Source organism: Salmo trutta, chromosome 13 (assembly GCF_901001165.1).
Source record: "Salmo trutta chromosome 13, fSalTru1.1, whole genome shotgun sequence".
NCBI classification, from domain to species: domain Eukaryota; kingdom Metazoa; phylum Chordata; class Actinopteri; order Salmoniformes; family Salmonidae; genus Salmo; species Salmo trutta.
The window spans coordinates 61,406,244-61,422,444 of record NC_042969.1 but is presented as its reverse complement, the minus strand read 5'-3'; the positions used below and the strand labels follow the sequence as shown (position 1 = coordinate 61,422,444).

General features: G+C 42.9%; 1 protein-coding gene and 1 long non-coding RNA gene across 4 annotated transcripts in view; one reads left to right on the top strand and one right to left on the bottom strand.

The window, feature by feature from the left end:
* LOC115206243 (calpain-5) overlaps positions 1-16,201 on the bottom strand; it is a 40,036-nt gene that overhangs the window by 16,614 nt on the left and 7,221 nt on the right. The window contains exons 2-3 of the mRNA XM_029772973.1: positions 4,457-4,619; positions 1,235-1,366 (exon numbers count right to left, since the gene is read on the bottom strand). Coding sequence (XP_029628833.1) covers positions 1,235-1,366; positions 4,457-4,612 — 288 coding nt within the window. The 5' untranslated portion in view covers positions 4,613-4,619. The remainder of the gene's footprint in view (positions 1-1,234; positions 1,367-4,456; positions 4,620-16,201) is intronic.
* Positions 9,526-12,558, top strand: LOC115206245 (uncharacterized). 3 transcript variants are annotated; one of them, XR_003880766.1, is made up of 7 exons: positions 9,526-9,589; positions 9,683-9,819; positions 9,905-9,998; positions 10,139-10,477; positions 10,565-10,748; positions 10,989-11,108; positions 11,330-12,558. It is a non-coding gene; the product is annotated as an uncharacterized LOC115206245 (long non-coding RNA). The 3 variants fall into 3 exon arrangements; XR_003880765.1 differs by having other exon boundaries at positions 9,536-9,819; XR_003880767.1 differs by lacking the exon at positions 9,905-9,998 and having other exon boundaries at positions 9,537-9,819.

Sequence of the window (16,201 nt, the reverse complement as noted above, 5' to 3'; positions counted from 1 at the left end):
GGTATCGGTTTTTTGGGGTCCTCCAATAATCGGTATCGGCGTCGAAAAATAATAAAAATCGGTCAACCTCTAGTAATTATGTCCACACACACACACACACACACACACACACACACACACACACACACACACACTACTACTCATAACAACAAGATATTCCCTGGGCGCTAATAATATCAGTCAATATGGTGCAAGTGTAACAGAGGTAATTTAGTGAAGACAAGTGACCTTGCCTGAGGCTTTAGCTCAGCGGACTAACACAGTCTTGTACCGGACACTCAGTTGGTCAACAGTCCCAGGTCGAGGAACAGAGCTTTCTTTACAGAGCCTGTGTTAAGAGGAAGACACACCATAATGAACGTCGATTGTGTGTGGTTGATCACGTTCTGGGTGTCGACTAACAGTGGCGATTCAACGTGTAGAATCATCCGGAAATGAACAGAAAAAGCTTAGAACTCTTCATCGACCCGGTCTATTTAGCTCTCCTGCCAGCTCTGTCTCTGGGGTGAAATTAGCTCTCCAAACCAACAGCAGCTGTTTCCTCAGTGACAGACCCTCTGTTGTTCAGGAAATTGAGAAACATAATAAACCTTCTCAGTTGTTTCAGATGAAAGATCAGAGCCCTCTCTGTAATGTGATAATTCAGTGAGATAGGGGTATGGAGTTAGATCACGCCAGTAAGATCACTCCACAGCTTGAAATATCACCAACGGCGCTGCCCAATTGGTACCTTTTCGGTGGTGCAGTAATCGTCAAGCAAGGCAGTCGTGTGCTTGTAAAGCAAAGGACTACTATTTTGAGCCATTGTACGGACAGGGACAATAGAGGATGTGAACCTGTTAGCAACACAGTGACGTCCTCACACTAGTTGCTAGGGGTTAGGGGTAAGGAGCTAGGCAGAGCCAGTCTGAAGTGGTGGAAAGTTGAACACAAAAAGTTAAGAGCAGTGGGACTAATGCTAATGATTCCCTATGAACTCAGTGGAAAAAATATACACTGCCATCTCACAAGGGCCACACCAACACACACTCACACAAATACACACACACACACACGCCACTCCTCCAAATAGGAGTCGGAAACAATAATAAACTCCAAGTGATTCCGGTTTGTGTTTGTGGTGGAGGAAAATTGTAAATCCTTCTCGATCAGGTCTCTAATCACATCCTCCTACTGCACGTCACACACCCAAGGCAAACACACGCACAACATGCACACGGCCAGGGAGTCTTACCTTTTGCCACAGAGTTTCTCTGGATGCCAGGGAGGAGCATGCAGCTACGAACCAACAGTTCCCCAGCTGGCCCTGGAGGAGGTCATGAGCACTGATACCATTCACAAACAACTTGGGGTTATCACACAGCTCCTATAGAGGGGGAGAAGATAACATGGGGTTAACACACAGAGGAGGGTGGGAGAGCGAGACAGAGAGGAAGATGAAGACGATATCCAGTATTGTTTCTGAGATGCTTATAAGTAAAAGCCAAGAAACCCATTAGTGATAAAGGTCTCTCTTCCTCTCCTCCCTCCATCCATCCTTGTGATCTCATGTTAATTAATTGCACTCAGACTGTTTTGTGGCTGTGCTGCTCTCTCTGAGCTGACCACTAATGGCAGAGGGAGGGTTTCCCAACTGTCTGGATGCGTCCCAACTTGCACCCCATTCCCTATTGTGCACTACTTATGACCAGGGCCCAAAGCACTCTCGTCAAAAGTAGTGCACTGTGCAGGGAATACATGTGCCATTTGGGACCTGTAGAACCACAGATCATTAACTCCCTTCTCCAGCCCTTCCTACTCCATCCCTCAGCCCCAGCAGAAAGTAGGCTCTCTGGACAGGGTGCGGTAGGACAGTACTAGGCTCTGGTGGTGCTGTAGGCCCCAGAGCAGGAACAGGAGAGGATGAGGCAGAGGAAGAGGAGAAGCAGGTCTGACCACACTAAGCTAGTCTTTGGGACTCTACTGTACTAGACACTACTGTAACTAGAGGTTAACAGGGGGATCAGAGGTCTTGTGAAATACAAACCTCTGGTACACTCCCAAAGAAGATCAGTAAGTCTAACACACTGTAGGGTGGATATTTTCTCAACCTGGTCCATGGTTCACTGCTCTAACCACACACCACTAGCCGCTCTTTCTCTGTACCAGGAGGTCCTCCTAAGGAATTTCACTGGGTGAGAAGTAACATTTTGCCTTGGGCTTGATCAGCTGGGGGAGAGAGAGACAGAGAGGAAGATGAAGACGAGCAAGACTGGAGAAAAACAGGAATACCATAGATATATTATCTATGAGTAACACCTTTACACCAGTGCTTAATTCACTGTTCCAACCAGTACACCAGTGGTCTATTTACTGGTCCAGCCAGTCCTGTCGTTACACCCTCATACCTGGACAATCATACTGTAACCATAGCTGTAGAATAATTGCAGAGTATAAAAAAGTACAAGTTATATCATGGGAGCGGCATGTACTGTAATTAACAGATTCATAACTGAACATACCTAGACACACACACTCACAGCTGTGAATCAGAACAGAGACAGTCAGAGACGGTAGGTAGGTAGTCACCAGAGTGTTGCTGTTTGTTTTACCTGACTGTCATGATGACTCTCCCCCTGGACGGACTGTCTAATCTACACCTCAAATGCTCTCTCTACACTTCTCAATTTCTACCTATACCTCTCTCACTACATATCTCTCTTTCTCAATTTCTACCTATACCTCTCTCTCTCTCTCTCTCTCTCTACATATCGCTCTCCATTTCTCCCCATACCTCTCTCTCTCTACATATCGCTCTCTATTTCTCCATTTCTCCCCATACCTCTCTCTCTACATATCGCTCTCTATTTCTCCCCATACCTCTCTCTACCCTGCTCTCTCTCACTACCTCTAATGCCCTCCAACTAATTTGTTTCTTCTTGCCTAACTCTGACGTTAAAATGCCCATTTACTCTGTTCCATCTGACTGCACAATCCACTGTCTCATCAGCCCAGCAACTTAGAAACTTGATCTCCACTATAAAAAGCATCTAGACATTATCTCGCATTTCTTTTAGACTAACATTTAGTTTTCAAGAGTGGAGATTTGTATAAACCTTGCTGTCTGTCTCTCCGACATTTGCAAAATTGTTTCAATATTCAAATTCGACCTCCTGTCGTTCCATAGTAATGAACGTGTCAGAACTAGACAGACAGGCAGCGTTTCTCAGCCAGATTAAATCATGATTCAGCTGGTATCATTTTTATGAATATATACAACAACAAAAATGTCAATAGAAAAAAGGTCAAACAAAATTAAGTGCATCTAGTTGGCAGTCTTTCCAGTTTGCAGTGATTGTGTTACTATAGCTGTGTTGTTGACTAGCTCCTCTGAACAACAGTGTCCTGATAAGTGAGCACATTTTCTATGCCAGGCGAAATTGCGCCTCATTAGCTTATTGTTATGGATGTATCCAAATGAATGTCACTAGAAAACAGCTTAAACAAATGCAAATGCAGCTACTTTGCTGTTATTCTGACTGCACTTTGACGTGTAAGTTAGCCGTAGTTGGCTAGATAACAAGCAAGGGATAAGAACGTTGGTAGCCAGTATGGCAATAGAACATTTAGAACGAATGATAAATACAGAACGACTGGATCGCGTCTCTAGCAACTCTAGATTTGTGTTGGGACTATACCTTGTGGAAGGATGAAATAGTATGAATAAATTAATCAAAATAAACGTTTAATGAAAATATGTCAATAATTGTTTTTAATATGGTTGGTAACCCATTGTATAAAAGTAATAACGCCCTCGAAGCCGGTGTTTGGCACAGGCCTAACAACACCCATGCCAATATATCCTCCAAACACCAGCTTCTCGGACATTATCACTTAAATTATTCCCTGCCCCATACTCTTTCACCTTCTCTCACCACCCACATCTCTTTCTCTGAACAGCTGTGAAATGACATACCTCAGTCGGATGCTTATTCAAACACCTTAACTCTAGGGCTGGCACAATTACCGTGTAACCAACGGTTCTGGATGAAGACCGTCATGAAAATAAAATAACCGCCATAACCGTAAAAATAAAATAACAAACAGCTGACTGAAGACGGGTTGGTCGGGTATTCGTGCGGTTGAGTCCGTTGCTGCGATAACATGGACTCTTAAAAACAGTGATTTCCAGATTCGCGGTGACGTGGTGAGCAAGAAAATACCCTCCCTCTGGCTAGAAACTCATTGCAAGTTTTGAAAATCACACTTTTTTAAACTTTTAATCCTACCCTGTGATGTCGCAGATCATTTTTGGGGGACCTTTCATGCATTTTTAACCACAGATCATAGAAACGAACTGTTTTCACATATGTAGACACTGGTTTTGGTGCTGGAGATGATGCATATGAAGTTGAAAAGTTAACTCTCCTATTTCCCCCGGACAAACACACCCACCCCTCCCCTCAGTGTGTAGTACCTTAGGTCTCTTCCAGGTGATGGTTCCTATGCGGTTGGTCTTGTAGAACAGAGACTGGTCCGTAGCCGGAAACACAGAGTCTTCAAACAGGACTCGACGCTGCTGGCACTCCCTACGCAGGGAGGAATAGCCCTGGCTTTCATATGGCACCACCATCACCCTGCTGGAACACACAGTTATACACAGTTACGCACACACACACACTCCATACGCAGGGCAGCGAAACACTGATTCTCATATGGCACAACCATCCTCCTGGAACACACAATTACACACAAACATGTCCAAACAGTGTAAAAAAATACAAAAATAATGACATACATTTTCAGGATGGAAAAACACTTTTAGCGTAAAATTGAACAACTAAAACCAGAAAAAGTTATAAATTATAATGCACCTATAACTTTATATTTTAAAATAAGATACAACTAACAATCACCTAAATAAAAGCTTGACAATCAGGGAGAATTAAAAAATCCCAAAATAATGAATTTAGCAGTATTGACTTCGTTATTGTTTGAACAGAAGAACACTGCATTAGTCATAGAAAATGCATAGAATTGCAGGAAATTAGCTTTAAAACCGCAACATTTTCTCTCAGCTCCATGGAGAAATGTGTAGAATTATAGGAAATTGTCTTAAAAATGTATCTACACCACCAAGATGGGGGTCGGTGAGCCCATTGCCACGCCCCCTGCCACACCCACCACCTAAGTCCTGTCATGACTGTCCTGTGAGGATCCAAATAGGTCAGGTTTGCAACGAATAACTTCAACCAGGCCCGCTCTCACCCGCAGAGTGGGGGGGGAATGGTGGGGATTAACATCACATTTTTTTTTACATTTTAGTCATTTAGCAGACGCTCTTATCCAGAGCGACTTACAGTAGTGAATGCATACATTTCATACATTTTTTTTCTGTGCTGGCCCCCCGTGGGAAACGAACCCACAACCCTGGTGTTGCAAACACCATGCTCTACCAACTGAGCTACAGGGAAGGCTACTCACGTCCTGTTGAGAAGATTCAAGTTGAGAAGATTCAGATCTCCCTCTCCAATATTCACCAAAGGAATGTCCTTTGTTTCAAGATACTTCTTCCCACCGAAACTAACACGTTCAAAAGCAAAAAGCACTACTACAAAAGCATTACTGGAATAATATTTCTAACATAGAACGTGGGGAATGGTCAGAGGCCATCTATAGAACACTAATATCATTTTGTTAGTTATTTTGGGATGTCATTAAAAATGTTATAAAGGAAAAACTGTAACTTGGAAAGAATACCCATTATATGTGTGAAGTGTCCATCCTATGCGTTGTCCATGTAATATGAAGGTATTTTTGTTAAGGGGGGGGTGATTTTAGGAGCCATAAGAGATAATTGTTTTACATAAACTTTGCACAGTGACAAGTCATGCCCCTGAGTGAGGTCAGAGAGCGTGTCAGCCTGACGGAACCACCCTTTCGTACAAACTGTATAAAATTATGGGTTAAGAATTAACATACCAGACCAGAAAAGCGTGAAGCTGCAATTACACGTTTAAAGTGGTTTGAACTTTGAACCTCAACACGAGGTAGAGACGATAAGCTCACCTCTCGGACAATCACTGGTATGGCTGATTAGCTGTCCTAAGGAAAGTGCCTTCAAAAGAGAATTTAAGTAGGACCATCCTACTACTCTGCTAAAACCATAGTATTACGCTACTCTCCATCGACCCGGCTGGCTAACCCATCTTCAAAGTAGCAGCTCACAGGAGGGAATGGAAGGAAAATAAACTCTGTAGTTCTGTTCAGGACTACACAACAAGTCGCCATATATCGGACAACTACAAAGAAGGACAACAGTATGAGACTTGTCAGAACCATTTTGGACAATCAGAGCCTTACAAGCGTGCCGCGAGAAGGCCCAACCCCCTTTACAAGGCGGCCCTGTCCACCGAGAGAGATCCGGCGAACCAAGACATTTCACGTGAATACATTCATGATTTCTTACTCAATGAGGGTGGCGGTTGGTGTGCAAAGTTTATGATTACTGTAAGTGAGAGTAGTTTTTAAATGTGCCAAAGTATTATGTCTCTGTCCCTCTCTGCCCTCCATCTCTTTTGTAACAAGCAGCCATGATGGGTCATTCCACTAGGGACCTGTTTTTAACATATTAAGTGTGTATGTTTATCTTGTGTTACCATTTAGTTAGCTAGTAAAAAAAAATATTAAACCAATTTGTGTAGTACTGAATCATAAGTAAGGCTTGGGTTTTTGCAGATGGAAGGAGGTTAAGACTGTTCAGAATGATGATATGATACGAGGTTATGATTAATAAGTTGACTGTTTATAGACGTGATAGGTAAAGAACTTTAGAGTTTAATTCGGGAGATGGTAACTCTAACCTTTCTGGCGCAGGCGTTCCGCTAGCGACCCACCTCGACAACATCCGGTGAAATTGCAGAGCGCCAAATTCAAAATACAGAAATAGTCATAATAAACATTCATAAAAAATACAAGTGTTATAAATCGGCTTAAAGATTAACTTCTTGTTAATCCAGCCACTTTGTCAGATTTCAAAAAGGCTTTACGGCGAAAGCATATCATGCGATTATCTGAGGACAGCGCCCCACTTACAAAAGCATACAAACATTTTACAACCAAGTAAAGGAATTACAAAAGTCAGAAATAGCAATAAAATTAATCACTTACCTTTGAAGATATTTATATGGTTGCAGTCAGTAGAGTCCCAGCTACACAATAAGTGGTTGTTTTGTTCGATAAAGTCCCTCTTTATATCCCAAAAACTTGGTTTTGTTGGCGCGTTTTGTTCAGTAATCCACTGGCTCAAAAGGCGGTCAAAACAGGCAGACAAATACATCTTAATAGTACCGGTACACAGCAAAAATTGGAGTGTTGAAATTTCAGGGTTAAACATTTCCGAGTTGATTTTCACTCCCAGAGTGTAATTTTAACACATTCTGATTTAAATGGTGTTCAGTGTTGGAGTTATTTGACAGAGTTGATCCGGTCAGTGTTAACCCAACTCCGCAGAGATGTAATTAAGCTCCGCCCATGCATTTCACTTCGTCGGTTGGAGACAGAGGAGACAAGTCGGCGCCATTTTCTCCCTCCCATGCAGTACTACACGGTAAGTGCAATTAACTCAAACTTACTGAAACAATTATAAATTGATGCTGAGAATTTCAGTATGAACAATGAAACATCTACAGAGAATATATGCCTAACAAAACCGTGTTTGTTGCCAGGTCTGAGCAGCAAATTTGTCCTGGTGATTAGCTAGCTAGAAGTGTATGGTAAGCTAGCTAACAGTTTGTTACTTAAACCGTCTCCAACTTTATCAATGATGATTTATTGAAAGGAAAAACAAAGCGTTATGTTTTTTTACTGTATAAAATCTTGTTTGAGGCAGGAGCTAACGTCTTTTCCCCCCCTTCACCAGTTAATTGTACTGAAATTACTAAGTTAAAGCTAAAGTACAAAATTAGCAGAAAATCGGGCTGTGACTGATATTAAACATTTATTAAACATTTAAGTGCTTCATTAAATACTGATGAGTCAATGCATAAGCAGCATTTTAATATCTCAGTCACAGTGCGATTTTCTGAAAATTAGTACTTTTTCCAACAGTGCAGGTCACAGAATCTGATGGGTCACCAAAAATGCTGTAACACTGTCGACTTAGCTTTAATCTTTACCGTTCTTCCTTTAATTGTTTATTTACTTTGTCAAACTTCCTTGCATGTCTCAGTCAAAATGCTGGTCCAGGTGAAGTACAGCCAACAGCAGAAATATGTGAAGCTGGATGAGGATGAAGGACGGTTTGACTTTATGCAATTCCATGAAAACGGTTAGCATGGCTTTAAAAACTCGTTGTGCAAGCTCCTTAATGTTGTCGATTCTGATTTTCTTTACATGCCTTTATCAGACTCTTTTATACGGTAAATGGGGTTAAATTGCTAATCATTTTCAGTTCTGTAATGTGTGCTTCATAGAGTGTAAAGTATTAATATACACCAAAACAGTCACGAAAAAAAGCCAATCATCAATTTGGACTTAAGAGGGAATGGGTTATGTGAGGGAAAATGCTCTAGGTCTATTTAAGGGTTATACAGTGTGTATTCAACGTGAAGAGTTATTGGCTGTGAGGCAAGAAACAGTGCTGACTTCAAAGGCACATTCAGTTTGACCTTACTATCTTTTCCAGTCATCGAGAGATTTTGCCTGCCACCTGATGCAAAAGTTATATACAAGGATGCAACAGGGACAGAAGTTGATGCAGAAATATTCAGCGACCTCGTTGGACAAGGCAATGTGGTGCTGACACTATTCTCAGATCAGGGTGAGATATCAAGGCAGGTATAATAAAGAACTTTACACCTTACATAATATAATTATTTGCATTTTTTCTATTCCTTTAGAATTCTCTGATTTCTCCTTGTCTTCTGCTTCTGAGACGTCTGACTCAAGCTTCAGCTCAAGTGCATCAACTATAATCCTAGATCAGTGGTTCTTAACCTGGGTTCGATCGAACCCCAGGGGTTCGGTGAGTCAGTCTCAGGGGTTCGGCGGAGGTCAAGACACACACCCGACTCATATGATTCGTGATGACACGCCCCGCTTGGCCATCATTGGCTGCAGGTGATCACGCAACATCGCTTGGCCTATCTGTGCTGCAGGGAATTTGGCTCGCTCAGTAGTCGAATTGTGACTGTCGTGATGGTACGTCGTGTGATTTCTTTCTTAATATTTTAATCCCTTCATACTAACTATGTCGAGCAAAAAAAGAAAGTGGTCGGACGAATATGTACAATATGGATTCACATGTATAACAGAACGTGATGAGAGTCAGCGTCCTAACTGCATGATTTGCAATGCCAAGTTGAGCAATTCTAGTCTAGCACCAGCAAAACTAAGAGAACACTTCCTTAAGCTGCATGGAGATGGACAATACAAGAACACAACGCTCGCTGAATTCAAGGTGAAGAGAGCCATTTTTCCCAATTAAGAAGGGTTCGGTGAATGCGCATATGAAACTGGTGGGGATCAGTACCTCCAACAAGGTTAAGAACCACTGTCCTAGATGAGACAAAGAATTGAGGATACACATGATGCTGTGTCTGCTGAACAGGTTTCTTAATGCTTTCACATTTTTTCACTCTGAGTCTCTAGAAAAGCTATTTATCACCATGTTTTGTATTGTAATGTTTTTGTTTTGTATTAGTTGATTGAAGCTGTGCTAAGAGGCAAGTCTGGGGGTGAAGAAGTACTACAGGAGTACCAAACAACAGAAACCCTAACAGATGCTGCAAGAAGAAAAATGGTTAACATCCTGGTGGCTTACATGATTGACAATCATGGGTATGTTTGTTTCACATTGTTTTTATTTGTACCAGATAACTGCATGGCCATTGCATAAATGTACTAATTTAATATCTCCTCTCAGGCACCGCCCCACTAAAGCAATCAGAGAAGATTGTGCGCGTGGGATAGTGATGTTGTTCCCTTCCCTCAAGGATCCATACTCCAAGAAGGGCTATGTAATAGGCATTATTATTGTTAACTCTTTCATGTCATGTTGTGACACAAAACTGTGTGGATGACATTGATATTTGAATTCCGTGAGATTTCTCATGAGCCTGGTATGACAACGCATTTATTTTCTTTTTTTCCATTTCAGGAACACTTCTATGATGCTGCAAGCAGCACAGGATACATTTCTGGCGTCTGAAAACAGTCCAGAGGAAGATTCGTCGAGGATCTGCACTGCTACCAAATAGCCCAATTGACTTTTCTCCAGGGGGCCCAAATTTCCAAAGGACTGTTAATGTTGAAAGGCAGCTTGATGGTGATGCTTGCCAAGAGGCCATGTCTTTGCTCAACCATACCACAGACAATTCCCTGATTTTTCCAGAAGATGAGAGAGACCTTTCAGCACCGTCAGAAGCTCGTTAATGACCCAGGCAGAAGTGTTGATATCCTCTCCAGCTTCCCAAGATTCCTGGATACAAAAGGATTGGTAAGTTTGGGATGAGATGTTTAGAATGGCTTGAAATTTGAAAGTATTTCCTGAAGAAGTAGTAGATGAATATCTTCTTTCTTAAAGGTGGACCAAGACTTCACTCTCCTATTTGATGGCGACACATCCTCCAGGCTTCTTCAGAAATGGGATTTGTTCTTCAAGCCAAATGTCATAAAAGAGGCTAAGCGGCTCACCTCAACACCAGAGTTGCGTCGCTTGGTGCAGTCAGCAGAAAGTCCCCCAGGAAGTGATCTTGATGAGCCAACAAGTGAGTTTTTTTTTTATTTTAATAAATTTGCTATAATTGCAGTTAAATTATAACTGCAATAATATTTCATTTGTTTATTCTGTGTATCTCTGAACGTTGATCTGATTTTTGGGATAAATGTGACTAATAGATGGATGACTGTTTAAAACGTTCTCATAATGCCTCCCTGTTCTCATTCAAACTTTAAAAGTATTACATTTGAAGAGTTTTCAGTTAATTCTTGTGACTCTTTGTCCTCAGCCTACGACCAAGAAATGGCTTCCCTGTTGTTGCTGTTACATCTCCTTCCACCACCTCCAGGGGGACTGAAGTCTCCAAAAATTAGTGCATGTGATGCAGTTGAGACTTGTCTTTCATAAGGTAATTATATTATTAACGTGATTATAATAATTTGTCACGTCACCTTCTTAGCCACATATGTAAATGAGGGTTGTTAAAAAGTGGATGGAATTGTAATTAAGTCTTCATTCCCATCTTGCACTAGCCAATGAAAGCTGTTTGAATAATCACTTCTATAATGTAGTTTTCTCTGGCTGCACATTATTCTTGTCTAATTTTCATTTTTCTGATCTCAACCCTAGTCATGCTGCAGTTTGGAGGAGCATCTCCGCAACCAGCAGGATCGGCAGCCGTACCTCCTCGCTGTTAGGCGTCAGAAGAGCAAGATTGAGAGCTTCTACATCACAATGGATAAGCGTCTCATCCCATTTAAGGCAAACCGTTTAATTCATTGAAGTATTTCCAACTATTCATTTGATATCATGCATGATCTTCTTGAGGGTGTGGTTCAGTATGAGATCAAATTGCTTTTTGGATATCTCACGCAACACTGTGTCAGAACAGGACTTGCTTTCCAGGATTTATTGTTTTGATTATGGATTTTTAGAATGAAAAAATCTTCCTACAAAGATTATTTTGGAGAGTTTTGGCAATGGCATTGGTTTGAATTCTATTCAGACATTGTCTTGTGAAAAACATCCCACTGTTTGACATTATTCCTGCAGGAAACAAAAACTGGAATTTGTTACTGTTGTTACTTCAAATAATGAACATAGTTTTTTCACCTTCTCTCACTCTAGGTATGACAATATATTTAAAGCATTTGATTGTTGACCACCACAAACTATTTAAGCACTTGTATCCACATAGAAACTTGATACCTAAGCATCATTTTATGATCCATTACCCATCTTCTATAAGGAAAATTGGCCCCTTATTATATACGTGGTGTATGAGGTTTGAGGCCAAACACAAGCTGTTTAAAGATTGTTTTAAAAAATTTCAAAAACATAACCAAATCGCTTGCTAAAAAGCATCAGATGGCCATTGCTTATCACTGGGAAACCCTCACCCTCAAACAAAATGAGTATGGGCCAATTAAATCTTTTCTCTTCAGAGATGAGAATGTCGTCAACAATGAAATGCTTGAAATGATCTTGTCAAAAGATGTTTTCTCAACTAGTTGGGTTAAAGTTGATGGTGTAGAATATAAAGCTGGACTAGTTATTTGCAGTGCAATGGAAGAAGACATGCCAGTCTTTTGTCAAATAAGTGATGTACTTTTGGTTGAAGATCATATTTTTTTTTGACAAACAAGCTATTTACAGAGAATTTTGATGACCATCATCATGCATTCAGAGTATTACAAAGTGTGGAAAGATGTCTACTAAAAATGTCTGAGCTTAAATTTCATAAACCGTTTGATATTCAAAGCTCATACAATGTTTCAGATGAAAGTATGTACATTATACCTTCATTCACAATGTTTTAATTCAACTGACTGCAAGGGAGAAGGCACAAATAAATGTTTATTGTGATTCATTATTATTATTACTATTATTATAAGTGTATATATAATTATATAATATTGAACAAATTAACAATTCATTTTAACATTTTTTCAGTGTAGATAATTGACACTTTAGGGAGTGGAATTATCACTACCCAAATAGTTAATAAAAATTAACTCGGAGCAGTGTTACTTTAACTCTGTTTTGCGAGTTAAAGAAGGAACTCTGGCAGAGTGTTAAATATTTAACTATTTTGAAAGTGTTAATTTAACTCTGGAGAGTGTGGACCTATATAAACCCTCAAAAAGTGTTGAAATCAACTCTGTGGGAGTTAATTCAACACTGGACTTTTTGCTGTGTAGAGCTCGTCGAAACATGTCAAACGATGTTTATAATTAATCCTCAGGTTGTCAATTGTCTAAATAATCGATAATATAGCAACCGGACAAGCGTATTCAATCGAAAGGAAAAACAACGAAGGGCGCGCACTCGGTTACGCACGAAAACCAGCACTGCATGATTCTTCAGTCCACTGAGAGAAAGGTTCTCATTCTTCTTCATTTTTCAGAAAACAAGCCTGAAACAATGTCTAAAGACTGCAGTTCCTATGGCTTCCACTAATGTCAACAATCTGGGTCCTAACCCATTAGATACTCTATAGGCATTCAATTGAAAATACCCACATCAAAAAAATCCAACTTCCTGGATGGATTTTCCTCAGGCCTGCCATATCAGTTCTGTTATACTCAAAGACATTATTTTTTAACAGTTTTGGAAACTTTAGAGTGTTTTCTATCCTAATCTACCAATTATATGCATATCCTAGCTTCTGGGCCTGAGTAACAGTCAGTTTACTTTGGGCACGCTTCTCATCAAGACGTCGAAATACTGCCCCCAAGCCATAAGAAGTTAAAGAACCGCTATCGTGCTGCCCCAGATCCTAATGAGTTAATAGTTACATTATTAATTTAATTGGGTAACAAATAAACAGTTAGGTAATTAGATAAATAACAGGACAGTCCCTTTCTGATCGAGAAGAAACCCTGGTATCGGTAGCACAGGAGGTTGGTGGACGGTGTCACAACTTCTACCGAAGGTGGCTCCTCTCCCTATTCGGGCGGCGCTCGGCGGTCGTTGTCGCCGGCCTACTAGCTGCCACTGATCCCTTTTCGTTTGGTTTTGTCTGTCTTGTGTTTCACCTGTTTTGAGTTTAGGTTCATTAGTGGGTTATTTATTCTCGCCCTACCAGTTTGGGTTCGTGCGGGATTGTTTTGTTTTACCTGTCGTGGTTTTGGGTTGCGTTGTATTTTCTTTGTCTTTAGTGGACAGACGTCCTTTCTGGACTGCGTTCCGGACCTTTTTTGGTGGACTACTTATTCTGGTCCTGTGCCTGTTCATTTTGTTTGGACTCAGGAATAAAATGCTCTTCTCTTGCATATTTGGTCTCCTGCGCCTGACTTCATCCCCACACCTCTCCTAGGGAGAACTGACAGAATCCCGCACCCGATACATGGAGTCAGCAGGAGCGGACGCGCCCCTCCCATCCATGGAGGAGCGTGTCTTACAGCATACAGCCGTGCTACACCGTCTGGGGACGGCCATGGATCAAGTGTTGGCGAGAATTGAGAGATGGGAGAGGAGCGGTCTCCCTACCCCGTCTTCAGCCACTCTCCAGCCTGCACCACCACCATCTCCGACGGCATCCAGCCCCAGCGGGATTCGGCTCGCGCTCCCGAGGAAGTACGATGGGACGGCTGCCGGGTGTAAGGGGTTCCTGCTCCAGTTGGAGCTTTACCTGGTGATCGTTCACCCGACTCCCTCGGGAGAGGAGAGCGTTAACGTCCTCGTCTCCTGCCTTTCAGGTAAAGCCCTGGAGTGGGCCAACGCGGTCTGGGAGGGTCCAGATTTAGCGAGGGACCATTACCTTGAGTTCACCCGCCGCTTCCGGGCTGTGTTCGACCATCCACCGGAGGGCAGAGCGGCGGGTGAACGGATGTTTCATCTGAGGCGGGAGACGAGAAGCGCACAGGATATCGCGCTGGAGTTCCGGACCCTGGCCGCTGGCGCAGGGTGGAATGACAGGGCCCTGATGGACCATTATAGGTGCAGCCTAAGAGAGGACGTCTGCAGGGAGCTAGCTTGTCGGGACACCAACCTCACTCTGGACCAATTGATCGACATGTCCATCAGATTGGACAACTTGCTGGCAGCTCGTGGGCGTCCTGATCGGGGCCTGTTCGTTCCACCTCCCAGCTCTCCTGCTCCGACGCCCATGGAGTTGGGGGGGTGCTGCAGCTAGGGCAACTGGAGGAGGAGTCTCCTCCTGCACCAGTTGTGGTCGGAGAGGACACACTGCTGACCGGCGCTGGAGGAGCTCGTCTGGGAGTCGAGAGGGCAGGCAGAGCACTACTCGGACACCTCAGGTGGGTCCGCACCAGGCTCACCCAGAGCTCCCTGTCGGCCATATGTATGTGTTGGTTTCTTTTCCTGAGTTTTCCCCTCATTCCCAGCATAAGGCGCTAGGCAATTCAGGCGCAGCGGGGAGTTTTATGGACCGTGGATTCGCGATTAAGTTAGGGATTCCTTTGGTTCAGTTGGACCAACCCTTCCCCGTGCACGCCCTAGATAGTCGACCACTCGGGTCAGGGCTGGTCAGGGAGGCCACGGTTCCACTGGTCATGGTAACACGGGGGAGTCATGAGGAGCGGATTAGTCTCTTCCTCATTGATTCTCCTGCGTTTTCAGTGGTGCTGGGAATTCCCTGGTTGGCTTATCACAATCACAAAATTTAGTGGAGACAGGGGGCTCTTAAGGGGGGTTCAGAGGAGTGCTCGGGTAGGTGTGTGGGAGTTTCCATCGGTGCGACTACGGTGGAGAGTCCGGACCAAATCTCCACTGTGCGCATTCCCTCTGAATATGCCGATTTGGCTATCGCTTTCTGTAAAAAGAGGGCGACCCAATTACCACCTCATCGACGAGGAGATTGTGTGATAAACCTCCAGGTTAACGCTGCACTTCCCAGGAGTCATGTGTATCCCCTGTCACAGGAGGAGACAGTGGCTATGGAGACATATGTCACTGAATCTCTGAGTCAGGGATACATTTGGCCATCCATGTCACCCGTCTCCTCGAGTTGCTTTTTTGTGAAGGAGGGAGGTCTGCGTCTGTGCATTGACTATAGAGGTCTAAATTCCATCACAGTGGGGTTCAGTTACCCGCTATCTTTCATCGCCACGGTGGTGGAGTCATTTCACAGAGCACGTTTCTTCACAAAACTGGATCTCAGGAGCGTGTATAACTTGGTGCGTATCCGAGATGGAGATGAGTGGAAGACCGCGTTTAGTACCACATCTGGCCATTATGAGTACCTAGTCATGCCGTATGGGTTGAAGAATGCTCTAGCCGTTTTCCAATCCTTTGTAGACGAGATTCTCAGGGACCTGCACGGGCAGGGTGTGGTGTACATTGATGACATTCTGATCTACTCCGCCACACGTGCCGCGCATGTGTCTCTGGTGCGCAAGATGCTTGGGAGACTGTTGGAGCATGACCTGTACGTCAAGGCCGAGAAATGTGTGTTCTCCAAACAAGCCGTCTCTTTTCTGGGGTATCGCATTTCCACATCTGGGGTGGTGATGGAGTGTGACCGCATTTCGTCCGTGC